The sequence below is a fragment of the Taeniopygia guttata genome, chromosome 4, assembly GCF_048771995.1.
Source record: "Taeniopygia guttata chromosome 4, bTaeGut7.mat, whole genome shotgun sequence".
In the NCBI taxonomy this organism is placed as follows: domain Eukaryota; kingdom Metazoa; phylum Chordata; class Aves; order Passeriformes; family Estrildidae; genus Taeniopygia; species Taeniopygia guttata.
Window position 1 is genome coordinate 7,553,072 of NC_133028.1, and position 13,174 is coordinate 7,566,245.

General features: G+C 43.7%; 1 protein-coding gene across 1 annotated transcript; it reads right to left on the reverse strand.

Moving 5' to 3' along the window:
* Positions 1-3,709: 3,709 nt before the first annotated feature.
* Positions 3,710-11,249, reverse strand: TMEM129 (transmembrane protein 129, E3 ubiquitin ligase). The gene is made up of 4 exons (XM_004176617.6): positions 10,824-11,249; positions 9,249-9,723; positions 6,869-7,028; positions 3,710-4,349 (listed from the first exon to the last, which is right to left on the reverse strand). Exons 1-4 carry the CDS (start codon positions 11,026-11,028, stop codon positions 4,101-4,103), a joined length of 1,089 nt encoding a protein of 362 aa, XP_004176665.2. The 5' UTR covers positions 11,029-11,249; the 3' UTR covers positions 3,710-4,100.
* Positions 11,250-13,174: the final 1,925 nt, after the last annotated feature.

A 13,174-nucleotide genomic window follows, 5' to 3' on the forward strand; every position in this document is an offset into this window, starting at 1 on the left:
CACGGCGTTACCTCACGCAATAGCAAAGGGTTCGTTTTGGGACAAGTAATTTTTCTCGTGGCCACCACAGTGTGCACGCTACAGGAATGTGTCCCACATTTCATACCATTAATGGAATTATAGAATAGTTTGGCTTGAAAAGGACCTTAAAGATAACTTGCTTGAATATTTATATCTCAATTCCTTAAATAGCTCCAAGTCAACAAACATTTCTTAAGAAAGGCACTCTGAACTTTAGTCTTACTGAGGTTATCCTGGCTGGAATGGTACTTAGCTGCAGGCTAGCTAGTTTCACAAAATCACAGAAGGGTTTGTGTTGGAAGGGACCCTGAAGACCATCTCCTCACAACTCCTCTGTCATGGGCAGGGACACCTTCCCCTAGGGCAGGATGCTCAGAGCCCCATCCAGCCTGGCCTTGAACAGGATCCCTTCCAGGGATGGGGCATCCACAGCTTCTCCGGTAGTACCTTACCACCCTCGCAGTAAAGAATTTCTTCCCCCATCTGTAATCTGAACCTACTTCCTTTCAGTTTAAAGCCATTCCCCCTTGTCCTATCATGCCATGACCTTGTTGAAAGTCCCTCTCTGGCCCTCTTGGAGACCGTTTAGGTAGTGAAAGGTGCCTCAAGGTCTCTGGAGCCTTCTCTTCTCCAGGCTGAACACCTCCTGCTCTCTCAGCCTGTCTCCATATCAGAGGTGCTCCAGCCCTCTGAACATCTTCATGGTTCTCCTCTGGACACACTCCAGTAGGTCCTCTACTACAGGAATGTGATACAGGAATGTGATAGATTCTTTATTGCTGGTGCTCAGTAATAAATCTGAGCAATGTCATAGTTAATTAAATGTTTTATATAGGACATACTATTGCTGCATGCCAGTGCTTCCTTGGAAAAATAAATTTTTAGTCATTGCCCCTGCTGATTTCATAACATCCAGTGTCACCCCTTCCCATCTGGTAGTTGTGAAAAGTATTTGGAGGCTTTTTTTCCTTCTTAAAGAGATTTCATACACACCTTCTTCCATTTATGCAACCCTCTGCATTCAGGCTGTAGCGGGAAAATCCATGGAAGGAAGACTTACCATTTACACCTTCAGGAGAATTTAAGCCCTATTTGTATTTATTCTCATGTTCTCAGGTAAGACACTGCATACAGATAAGCCAGAATGATTTCTACCCATATGAAGTTTTTAAAATTAAAACCAGAAGTCTTACAAAGAATTTACTGTATTTTTATTGAGCTCTTCAGAGGGTTTTAAGATTAACTGCATGTATTCATTAAACTTTTTCCCTAAGGCCTATCCAAATAATGCTGTTCATTTTAAACAGACAAGCTATCTAGCAGAAAAACCCCATCAACCTCAAAAACCACAAATGAGAAATCCTGCAGTATGTCTTTGGAAGAAAATGTCTTGTATTCCATATAAGAGCTTGAGTATTTATATCTCAACTCCTTAAACAGCTCAAAGTCCACGAACATTTCTTTAAAAATGGCACTGAGAACCTCAGTCTTACTGAGGTTTGTCCTGAATGGGATGATGTTTAGCTGCAGTCTAGCAAGTTTTACAGTATCAGAGAAAGGTCTGAGTTGGAATGGAAAAGAAATGGCCCTGTGGCTCTTTGGATGATAACCTGAAGCTAGCACAAAGACAAATGCCTTTTTTTGTACTCTATTATTTTCATGTTCATATGGATTTTTAACAAGATGTTTGTCTAACACAGCTTTCAAGAAGCTCACAAATGTTGGAGGCATGTCAGATTACTTTGAGAAATTAAACTTGGGAAAACAACTTGTTTTAAGGAATGTAAGGCAGGGATTATCATTAACATAGATCATAATTTTGTTTTGGTAATTAAGTTTTCTAAGAGGCACTTCTATGCATTAAAAGATGCAAGAGTATGAAACATTTATGACTGTTACTCTGTTGTACTTTTGTATCGACAAAAGAGGTAGGATAAATAGAAGTTCCACTGATGTGAAAACTTTCAGTCAACTCAGACTAGATTCCACTGCAGTAGCAATTAGGAATTTAAAGCTTTTTTTTACATGAGATACTACTGGCAACTGACCTGGTTTTAGTCTATAAAACCATCTGCAACTACATCCATCTAAGATTCTCAAGGACTTTATGATTTTAACCTCACATTCTTTACAATGAATATTTTTATTCTGAACAGGTAAAGTGCTGTAGGAACCGAATGACTGGCGATGGCAAAACCACAGCTCCAAAATCTACTCTCTCTTCTGCAACTATTTCAAGGGCCACATCCCTTGTATCAGTGCCACATTATGTAAATTTTCAGAAGCAAATGTTACAAAATGCTTGTTTGTGAAGGCTGCTGTGTACTGATAGGTGCATGTCAGACAACACCACCCAGCCCTATAAGAATCTTCCAAAGGTTAAAAAATCCTGCAGAGACCATTTTAAATCTAGAAATAACTTTCCCGCAGAAGTACTAAGAAAATACTTTAAATTCTATTGCTAATCAACTCCTAGATTTTTTTGTTAGTTTTCAGACTTACCAACAAATCTGTCTGATTCTCCACAATTCCATTTAATTCTATTCAGATGAAGAGTGACATGCCACTGAAGATCTCTTTGGGAAAAAGAGATAAATCCACACAACCTGTCTCAGTGTCAAATTTTCACTCTGTACATCCATACAATCCAAAACAGCAGGTAATGGAAAACAGAGAAGCCATTCTTATTAACAGGTAATTTACTTAATTGCATAGTAGATGTTGTATATAAAGCAACTGAGATATGCTGAAGCAATATATGTTCTTAAACTCAACCAGTTTGGATTTTTACAAGTAAGTATTATTTTAAAATTCTAAAGTTAAAATCCAACACCAATAATTAAATGTTCTTTTTCAAGCAATGCTGTCAGATCTGTCTTCAGTTCCTTATCCCTCTTAAGAATTCTTGCTTGCAGCCACATTTGTAACCATTTCCTGGCTGGTTGCAAGTGCAAGGTAGGTGCATTCACTATCTGTAGCTCAGTTAAGACTCATTAAATGTTTCATGGTTGTCCTTCCAATACTTGTAGCATTTTTATATCCTGCCACCTGCTCCTGCTCAAACCAGTTGCCTGTCATGGTAATCAAGAGATTATCATCTAATCAGAGGTTATCATGTAATCACTGACATGCCACCTCTGCCCAAGATTTACTGGTAAGATCCTTTTGATTGTTCAGTTGGGAGGTATTAAGTGTTTTTATTCTTGTAGACCAAAGCTTTAAAGTATTCCTTTCTCCATTTGACCCACCTGTGATTTTAATTTATAAATTAAAGCTCAGATGTTTTCTGCACTCAGTTCAAATGCATGTAAAAAAAAGTCCCATCACCTAAAGGACATTGAAACCCTAAGCAATGCAGCTCCTGGAAACCAGCAGATTTTAACCATATATTAGCAGTGTAGGTAAATGGGTTGACAAATCCTTCTGTTGTTTGAAATAAAAGACATCCATCAAAAAGTATGCTAGAAGCAAATTAATGGAATAAAAGGTCCATACAGGACTTGTAAATCTTCAGAGATAACATTTCTTAGCCTACTTCAACCCTTTGTGGTAGATATAGTGGAAATAGCTCCTTCCAGAAGGAGCTACAACTGGTGTACTTGTTTGAAAAACAACTGCAAAGATTAATAATAACTTTACAACTGGATTAAAGAATAACAAAAGTATCAACGAAGTCTAACCAAAGCAATTTTCTCAGTTAGCCCTTTATTAAAGCATCAAAACCCAAGTTAAAATTAAAAATATAAAGAATTTAACCTACATTAAAACCTGAAAAAGCAACAGTATTGTAAATATAGAAGGATAACCTTATTCCATCCAAAATGTAAGAAAGGAAAACAGGGGTTTAAACAAAATTAAAATCCAGAAGCTGACATGAGGTGAGTAAAATCCACAGACAAGGTAAAAGTGGAAAGGAACTGAAAAGATTTACATCTGTTTTCAACACTGTAAAAGAAACCTTTAGAGTTTGTACCCTGGTCGAACATGAAGTCTCAGAAACAGATCTAGCAGGCCTTTAACCAAACCCACTATGAAACACAGTCAAATTTAAAAAAGTTAGAACATACCCAAGTTACTACTCATCGTATTAGGCAAACATCTAGAATGCAAAATTTGGCTCGGCAAGTCGGGCAAGGCACTTGGCTGGACAGCCAGGTCTCTGGGTGCTGCTGGTCCTGCCTGCTGGCAAACCACTTGCCCATGCAGGTGAGGCACCACATGGGCCGGCAGTAGCATTGCTGGCATTCCCCCTCGTTGGGCTCCTGGCAGTTCTTGATGAGCTTGATGTTGGCAATAGTCTGCATACACCCTATGCACGGCTCCAGCTCCTGAGGGAGGAGAAAAACCATCAAAATTGTGAACCGCACAGAACGGTTCCTGTTAGTGTCTTTCAAAAGCTTTTAGAAAATCATCTGTGGCAGAATAATCAAGGCAGAACTGCCCCACCAAAGGATATCAAATGGTTTTACTAGAACAATCTAACAAGTGACAGCAAAGCTTTTATCTGAACAGAAAACCCAGAACTGCTGCATGAGACTAATGATTAAACAAAAATGACTGAAAAATAAATGTTCTTTCACTCTTTGAAGAGCTTCCAGCAGCCACAGCAAGGTAAGCATGCAGCCAGCTTTGTCATTCAAGCTATTTTTCAAAAAACATACCAGTATAAAGTAAGGAAAACAAACCAAGCAAACTGTTCTTATCACTTAAATAGCAAATGGCTGTTCCTATCTTCCATCTTGCTAAGTAAGAGACATAAATGAGGAAACCAAGACTGTACTGAACACATGGATGCTCAACCTCAAGGTCCAGAAATATACTTAATGTTTTTGGATAAAATTGAAATAACTGATTTTGCCCACAGTTAGTTAAGCCACATGAACTTACAGTTGCGTATGGGGACAACATCTTGCTATGAAGTGTTTTACAATTAATAAACAATAATTAGCATTTCCCACATCTTCCAGCTGTCCACGAACTCAACAAAGCTCAAAAGACAGCACACTGAATAGACATGGAGACCTGAATCTTTTCAAAATGCTCCTGGTGGAACAAAAACCAGCTTTCTATGTGGTCTCTAGTTGCCATCTGCAGTGACTCTTCCCTTGTCAGCTCAAGTGTCTGTTCAGTTTCAGTCAGCTGGGCTGTGGAGCAGATGCAGATGAACACAAGCTACTCAGCTTTAACTTGTGAAATTAGGTCTTAGCTTTTAAGCACGAAAAATTCTAGCATAGGAAGATCAACTAACTTTTTCAACATATTAATGGAGCTTCAGAATAGGGAAAAATTCAATGTTTTTGCATATTTTTAACATCCTTATCATCACCTGTGATGTCATTTATCACTCAATGTCATACCCAAGTTCAGTAGCTCAGCTGCCACTTAAATGTTAAATGTTCTGCAAGAAAGCAGCTTTAATATCCTCTCTTTACTGTGACCATCTCTTTTTGCTGGCAGTGCAATCAGAACACACAACATAATGTGCATACACACCTGATCCAGTTTTGTTTTAGCTAGTTCATAAACCATATAAGCTACACAACACTACCAAAGATACCAACCCCTCACTCCATTAGCTGAACCAGTGGACACAGACTCCCTGCAGGGTCACCAGTACTGGTTTAACTGGTTCCCTGTGGTACACTGGACAGTGGTCCAGGCACACTTCCAACTGCTGCACAAGTATAATAATGATCAGGTCTCTGTGAGTATTACTGGAAGTAGGACTCTGTGCTGTTATAATTAACACCAAGTAATAGCTATAATAATTGTAACTAAAGCAAACCCCAGTTAAGAATCATTAGTTTATTTCAGCAGAAGATCCAGCAAAACTTGGCTGTCTAGAAAAGCAAGCTGTATTGGAGCAAACTGCCTAAAGAACAGCAACAGCAGCTGCGGCTCTGGCTCCCTATAAATGATGACCTTGCAGTTCTGCAAGTGCAAGGTCATCATTTCCAAATGTGTTCATGTCACATTTTAGTAGCAGGGACCTTATTTCATTATGTTATTTCTCATGTCTCAAAACTGTAATGCTCAAATACAGTCTGTTCCAGTAGCAGGAAGAGAAGCAGCAGCCAGAGTTACATTTATGATGAGTTTACTGACACAGCAGGTGAGCATTTGTGAAAGAAGCATCATGTTGACTGAGCAAAGAGCACTTGGGTTTCTGGCATCACTGACCAGGAGGCCTGACTAGAGTCAGCCTTGGCTGTGCAGACCCTAAGAAATTGTGCTTGGCTGTATCTTCCCAGGAAGTTAAGGAATCTAGGTCATGTCTTATCAGGGGCCAATGAAATGAAACTGTAAGTCCTACAGCTCTACACCCACACCAAGGGGCACTTTAACCATCAGCCACTCTCTAAATAAGTGACTGCAGCCCCCAAGCCCATGGAGCTCTGCTGTAGGGCAGCCTCAGGTAGGCAGCAGACCTCTCAAGGGATCTCCTGAGATCAAGAGATCCCTTACTTGATATCTGTTACCTACAGAAAGGTAAGTAAGGTAAGTTTATATTAGATCTAAAACATATTGGATGCAAACTAGCTGAATTATTAGAAGTGTAGAGAGTAGTAGGGTGCTTAACTGCTGTTCAATTATCATTTAATTACTGACTGAATACTGCTTAATTATTAAATTAGGATTATTAAGCAGTAAATACATTATTATTATAATTTAATAATAATTTGTTATTTAATCCATATTTTAATAAAACCTTTTTGCTAATCTCACAACAATGAATTATCTTAACTCTCTGAGCAGCCCTAGGTAAACATTTATCATTTACACGGTAATCACAGGCTCATCTATTTTGAAAGCATAATTGTTACAGTCTCACATGGATAGCACTCACCTGAGTGCTTGGAACATGGTACGTCTGGTTTATTTCCACCAGAGATGTAAAGGTTTCTAAAAATAAATCACTAAGGCTTTGATGGATCACAACATTAGCTGCATTGCTGATAGGAGCACGGAGCTTCTCCCGGAGCTCCCCATACTCTGTGGAGTTCAACCTGAAGAAGAGAAGATGGAGCAAAATGTTACCATGATTATCCACCCCAAATACCTTGATAGTACCTTGCAGAGGTTAACTGAAGTGAATCCACAGAAAAGCTGGTACTTATTAGTCAGAATAAATACACAGAATTGCATTTGTTTTCTTGTTTTCTTCTGCTGTTTAGTTATTGGTTTTGGCACAACTTGGTCAACAGAACACGCTGTCCTCATTCATATTTGTGTAAGATTGCCAACAGGGTATGTCAGAGATCAGCTAAAACGTCACAGAAAAATAAAGGCTTTTGAAGTAATCAGCATGAACAAAAGCAATATAGGTATATAAACCATACATTAACTGCAAAGTGCTGTTTGCACCATTTCTGTCGCCTTTTTAATGCCTGTTTACTTAGACAATTTCTAAATTCTCAGTTATAAACTCCTGAGGAATTTAGTTAGGAGCAATTATACCACGCAGCAGGCATCACAAGGTTATACAGTACTACAGAAGTAGCAGAGGAATGTCAATCTATCAGGTTCTGTGGTTTTACGATACAATTTTAGACTGTATCATAACATAATCCCAGAAATTTCACAAAGGTCACAAACCACTGCTGATTCAAGGCTGCAGCAAGCTGTGTTTCACACCAGCTGCTTCTGTAAATTAAATTTAAGTGATATCCACAGCACTCAAGTGGCACCTGACACCTCACAAAGATCCTACAGTGATACATCCCTGCTGTCATCCCTTTTGACCATAAGAGTTCTGAACTGTAGTGTCAGAACTCTCCAGCTCAGTGTTTCCACTCATTAAACAGCTTTCATGGAGAAGTCCCTGGAAGACTGCCCTCATTTTCCTACCACTGCCTGAGTTCCCAGAGCCCAGCACAATGCAAGGCTGGCTCAGCTCTAGCTCTCGGTGGTCACCATTGTTTTTACTGCTACAGGATAATGTCATTGAACAGATGCTGTCCATACAAATCAGAGACATTTATATCCAGAGGAATAATTGACATTGAACATGCAGAGAAATGTGGCCCACCTGCACAAAAGCATTTTTCCTCCAGAAATATCTCACTGCATTTGATTCTGATTCTGGATATATACAGTGATCCTGTATGATTCTAAAAGAGATTAACTATCACTGACATCTTATTAGAACAGCTTTTAAACAGTGTTCTTTATGCTATTCTGTTTAGTCACAAAATACAGTTTGGGCTTAGGACTTTTTTTCCATAAAAGGAATTGTCAAACAAGTAATTATTTTCTCAGCTGGGGTGTACTCTGGCACTGAAGTGCTTGCAGAAGAAAATCATTAGTTGTTTAATACTAATTTGGTCATCACTGTCACAGGTCTATAAGAGTCTCTTTTCTTAGCATTATCATGCTTACCTTGAGCAACCTCTTGTTCTGAGTTCTGTTCACCTGGATCTCTACCATAATCACCTCTTTGCTTTCCTTGTGCTCATCTCACTTGCACACTACCTGCATGCCTTTAATTACCTAATAAATGCTCCTGACAAACAAATGTACAGCAAAAAGACAGCTTTTAACAACACAACAACAAAGACTTTAGAACCCTTCTATTCAGAGGTTTCTGCTGAACTTGTACTTTAGCCTGATTACACAGAGACCAATGAGATAAACAGCATGGGCCTTTGCAAAACGAGCCCTAACAGTTCACAATTGTTATGATTTACTGCTATGAGAACATGTAAGTCAGAAAGGGACCAAAATTTCTTCCTTGTTTTAGGAGCAGTTGGCTTGCAGTCACTCAGGGAGAGCACTTCTGAGCAGTGATGATATTATGACCCTTAAGCACAAGTTAAAATCCAAAGTCGTGGATGAACAACAGACAGTTTTAGACAAATAGCTATTTCTCCTCACCCAAAATTTAGAAGACCAAAAATTCTACCTTCCATTCCTCTTCTCCATCTCTGACCTAATTTTATCCAGTTACTTCTTTCTGCATCCAGCACAATCCTCTCCCTAGGAATGGATCAAAGAGGCTAATCCCTTTGTTTATCTATTGTGTATTCAGTGTTGTACGTGTATGAAGCTTTCCAAACAACCTTCCCTGCACTGCATGGCAGAACTGCACATACAGCAGCCCTGAACACCAGGCAGGGACCAGAAAGGAAGGGATGAGACCAGGGACTCTCCAGATTGGTCACAAAAATGCTCCCTCAGCACCATCAAACAGCACACATGTAACATAACAGGTTTAGCAGTTGTTTTACCGGATATCGAATGCCTTGATGTAGGGATTAACACTGGCAACTCGGATGGTGAGGAACTGCACAGGCACGTTGGAGTCTGGCGTGAGCTCGTGCTGTCTGGAGTCTGTCACCGTCAAGTGAATGTCCTGCTGCTGGGCAACATGTAAACAGTAGGTGGTCACTTTAATCACCCACGTGTCTGTAACAATCACCCTCGCTCCTGGCGCTCCGGTAGCGAATTTGTCAATTCTCCTAAATTCTGTGTTGATGGAAGAAGCTACTGCCCTCCAGCCTGACTGTGGGAGGGCGTGAACAGCGAGTGTCCGGGCTAGTGGATGATTATTCCAACCTTTCCGTGACCAGTAATATGCCAGGGCACTGGTGATTGCTGGGAGGAGAGCAGCAAAGAAGAAGAAAGTTTTCCACTCTTTTGAAGCCAGGTAGAAAAAACAAAGATGCTTTTCAGGTGCAGCAAAGCACATACCAAGGTAATAACCTGCAAGGAAAAAAAACTTACTTTCAGAAAACAATTAAGTATGTGCAAAAGCAGATACCCCTGAATCATATGGTTATCTAACCAGTGAGCTCACCTCCAAGAGAGGTATTGCATTTCTGGATGACTTGAAATTCAAGCCTCTGGTCTCAAGCAAGCTGAAGTAAATTCTTAGGCATCAGCGATTTTTACCAGAATTATATACCTAAAGGAAAGTGATCTGAATTTGGTTGTTGAATAAAATTACCTGAGAGATAGAAGAATTATATGGCTAAAGGAAGCCAATTTGCATTCCTTGGTTAAATCACAGACTCACAGAAGCTGATGCACTGGAAGGGACTCACAAGGATCATCGAGTCCAACACTTAGCCCTGCATGCACAGGACACACTTATGTGTGCATAGGAGCATTGTCTCAGCACTCCTTGAACTCCAGCAGGCAGGTGTTGTGACCAAGGTCCTGGGGAGCCTGTTCAGTGCCCAGCCATGCTCTGGGGAAGAACCTTTTTATAATACCCAGCACAAACCTCCCCTGGCACAGCTTCAGGCCATTCCTTGGGTCTGTCCCTGTCACCACAGAGCAGAGATCAGTGTCTGTCCCTCCTCTTCCCCTCCCGAGGAATTTGTAACTGCACTGAGGTCTCCCCTCAGTCTCCTCCAGGCTGAGCAGACCAAGTGCCCTCAGCCTCTCCTCACACGGCTTCCCCTCAAGGCCCTTCACCATCCCCGTGCCCTCCTTTGGGCACTCTCTGATAGTTTAATGTTTTTCTTATATTGTGGCACCCAGAGCTGCCCCAGCACTGGAGGTGAGGCCGCCCCAGCCCGAGCAGAGCGGGACAATCCCCTCCCTTGCCGGGCTGGCCATGCTGGGCCTGCTGCCCCCAGGACAGGGATGTCCCTCCTGGCTGCCAGGGCACTGCTGGCTCAGCTTCCACTTTCCACTGGCCAGGAGCCCCAGGTCCCTTTCCCTGGCACTGCCCTCCAGCCCCTCATTCCCCAGCCCGTACTTAAACGGCAATTCCTTTGTGAGTGCATGTGCTGCGGTGCAGCCCGCTGGTCACAGAGCTCGGGGTGCTCACTCCAGGGAAGCCGAGCGCGACTCACCGAGGGGCAGCAGGGAGTGCGCCAGCAGCGTGCCGGTGCTGCGCCGCAGGTGGTACTGCACGAAGGCCGCGTCCTCGCTGCCCAGCCAGGCGGACAGCAGGCTCTGCACCGTCAGCCCCGCCGAGCGCACCTCGTCGGGCGGGAACACGAAGCACACGGCGAACACCAGGTAGGCCAGCGTGAAGGTCACCGCGGGGCTCTCCATGCTGCGCCCCGTGGGGCGCCGGGGTCCACGGGAGCAGTAGCTCCCGCCGCAGCCCCAGATGCTCCAGCGGGGAGCGGTGCTTCCCGGCGCTCCAGCCGTAGTTCCCCGGCAGCCCCGGATGCTCCAGCGGCAGTTCCCGCCGCACCCCCGGATGCGCGGCGCGGGCGCTGCCGGGCTGGCGGGGCCGCCCGGGCAGAACCCGCCTCCCCCAGCACGGATGGTCCCCGCCCCTCCATCCATCTCCTCCCTCCTCTCCGCCCCTCCATCCATCTCCTCCCTCCCCTCCGCCCCTCCGCCCCTCTCCTCCTTCCCTTCCGCCCCTCCGCGCCTGCCCGGCCCCGAGCACCGAGCCACGTCCCCGTTCCGGCCGCAGCCGGGCCCCGCCCGCACCGCGCCCCCCCAGCCCCAGCCCGTGGCCCCAGGCATTGTCCGCCCTCGAGGTCATGCTCCACAGGCCTGGCAGAAGGAACAGATTCCAGTTCTTTATGCATGTAAAAGACCTCTGTTGGATGAGGGCAGCGTCTTTCTGAAGCAGGGAATGGCCTGTTTTACTGAAGCGTCGGGAAAAGCTTCTCTTTGCTCCTCCTTGTGTATTTTATGTAATGCTTTCTAATATTTTCTAGTAACATAAGGATGTAGCATCTTAAAATCCCCTAAAGGGAGGCATGTTTCGAGGTATCTTCGTACACCCCCAGACACAGAGGGAGAGGCCTGACTGGAATATCTTGTTCCTATTGAAGTACAAACAATAGCTAATAGCCAGAAGATTTGCTGTTTCTTAGGGAATGTAGGAAAACTCCTGCACGCACCCTGTTAAAACCACAAACTTCCACATTTCTCTCTTTTAGAGAAAGGGGAGATTGTATAACTGAAAAAGCACAGCAGAGAAAGCAGCATGTGATGTTATATGCTACTAATGATGGCAAACCAAGTCAGTAGTAGATACCACCCATGGAGTGTGACATCCTAACGCTGGCAGATGTAAAATCATGCTTGGATTCTGTGCATCTTACTTCATTCTAAAAGACATCCTTGTTAACAACTCTATTAACAGTCATTTCATTGTTGCTGTCTGGTGACTCAACAGTAAGGACTGTTTAAAAGTGCGTGAAGTCCAGTAATAAAACACGGCCTGTTGAAGCATCAAGTTTTCCTTCTGTGATTTCATGCAAAAGCTTGAAGCAGAACAGCTGAGACTGTAGAATCATAGAAAGGTTTGGGTTGGAAGGTACCTTAAAGCCCATCTCCCTCCAACCCCCCGTCATGGGCAGGGACACCCCCCACTAGCCCAGGCTGCTGAGAGCCCCACGCTGCCGGGGCAGTGCGTGGGGACACGGGGACATTGCGCAGCCGGGGCAGTGCGTGGGTGTCGGAATCTGTGAGTATTGGTGATTCCGAGATTGTAGAAAGTCTGTCTTTCTGCCCCGTTGCCAAAGAAGAAGCCATAATTCGTCTGTGCTGTTTTCAAGGTTGTTTATTCTTGCTTATCTATAACATGTTCTGCTGCCCTGCCACAGGTCTGTCCTGCAGGGCAGCGTGTGGGGCTCTGCCCCCAGTGGGATGTTAGAAACATTATATACCAGAAACTACGTGTACTATATTTACAATAATGTGCCAATATCTATCATCTACGTTGAACAGCGTGTCCCCAGCCTAAACCAACAGAAAAATGCCAACACTACAGTGAAACATGGAGGGCATGAAAAAGGAGGAAAAGGACACGACACACCCAATTCCTCCATCTTGTCCCCTCTGAACCCCTAATCTAGAAACCTAAAATTTTACCTTTGCACCCGTGTCACACTTAATTATTACTCTTATCAAACACTCAAAGCTTGTAATTCATCCTGTAAGATTGAAAACTCTTTTCCATGGACAGAGATCACAGACAGTGTCTCTGGGGGCTCTGTCCAGGGGGGTTCCTGACCCCCTGCCAGGGTCCCAGACCTGCCAGGGCAGCCAGAGGGAAGCCCTGGATTCCCACACGTGGGGACATCGGGGACACTGCGCAGCCAGGGCAGTGCGTGGGGACATCGGGGACACTGCGCAGCCGGGGCAGTGCGTGGGGACACGGGGACATCGAGGACACTGCGCAGCCGGGGGAGTTTGTCCCGGGCGGAGCCGCGCCTGCACCACCCGCTCTGCC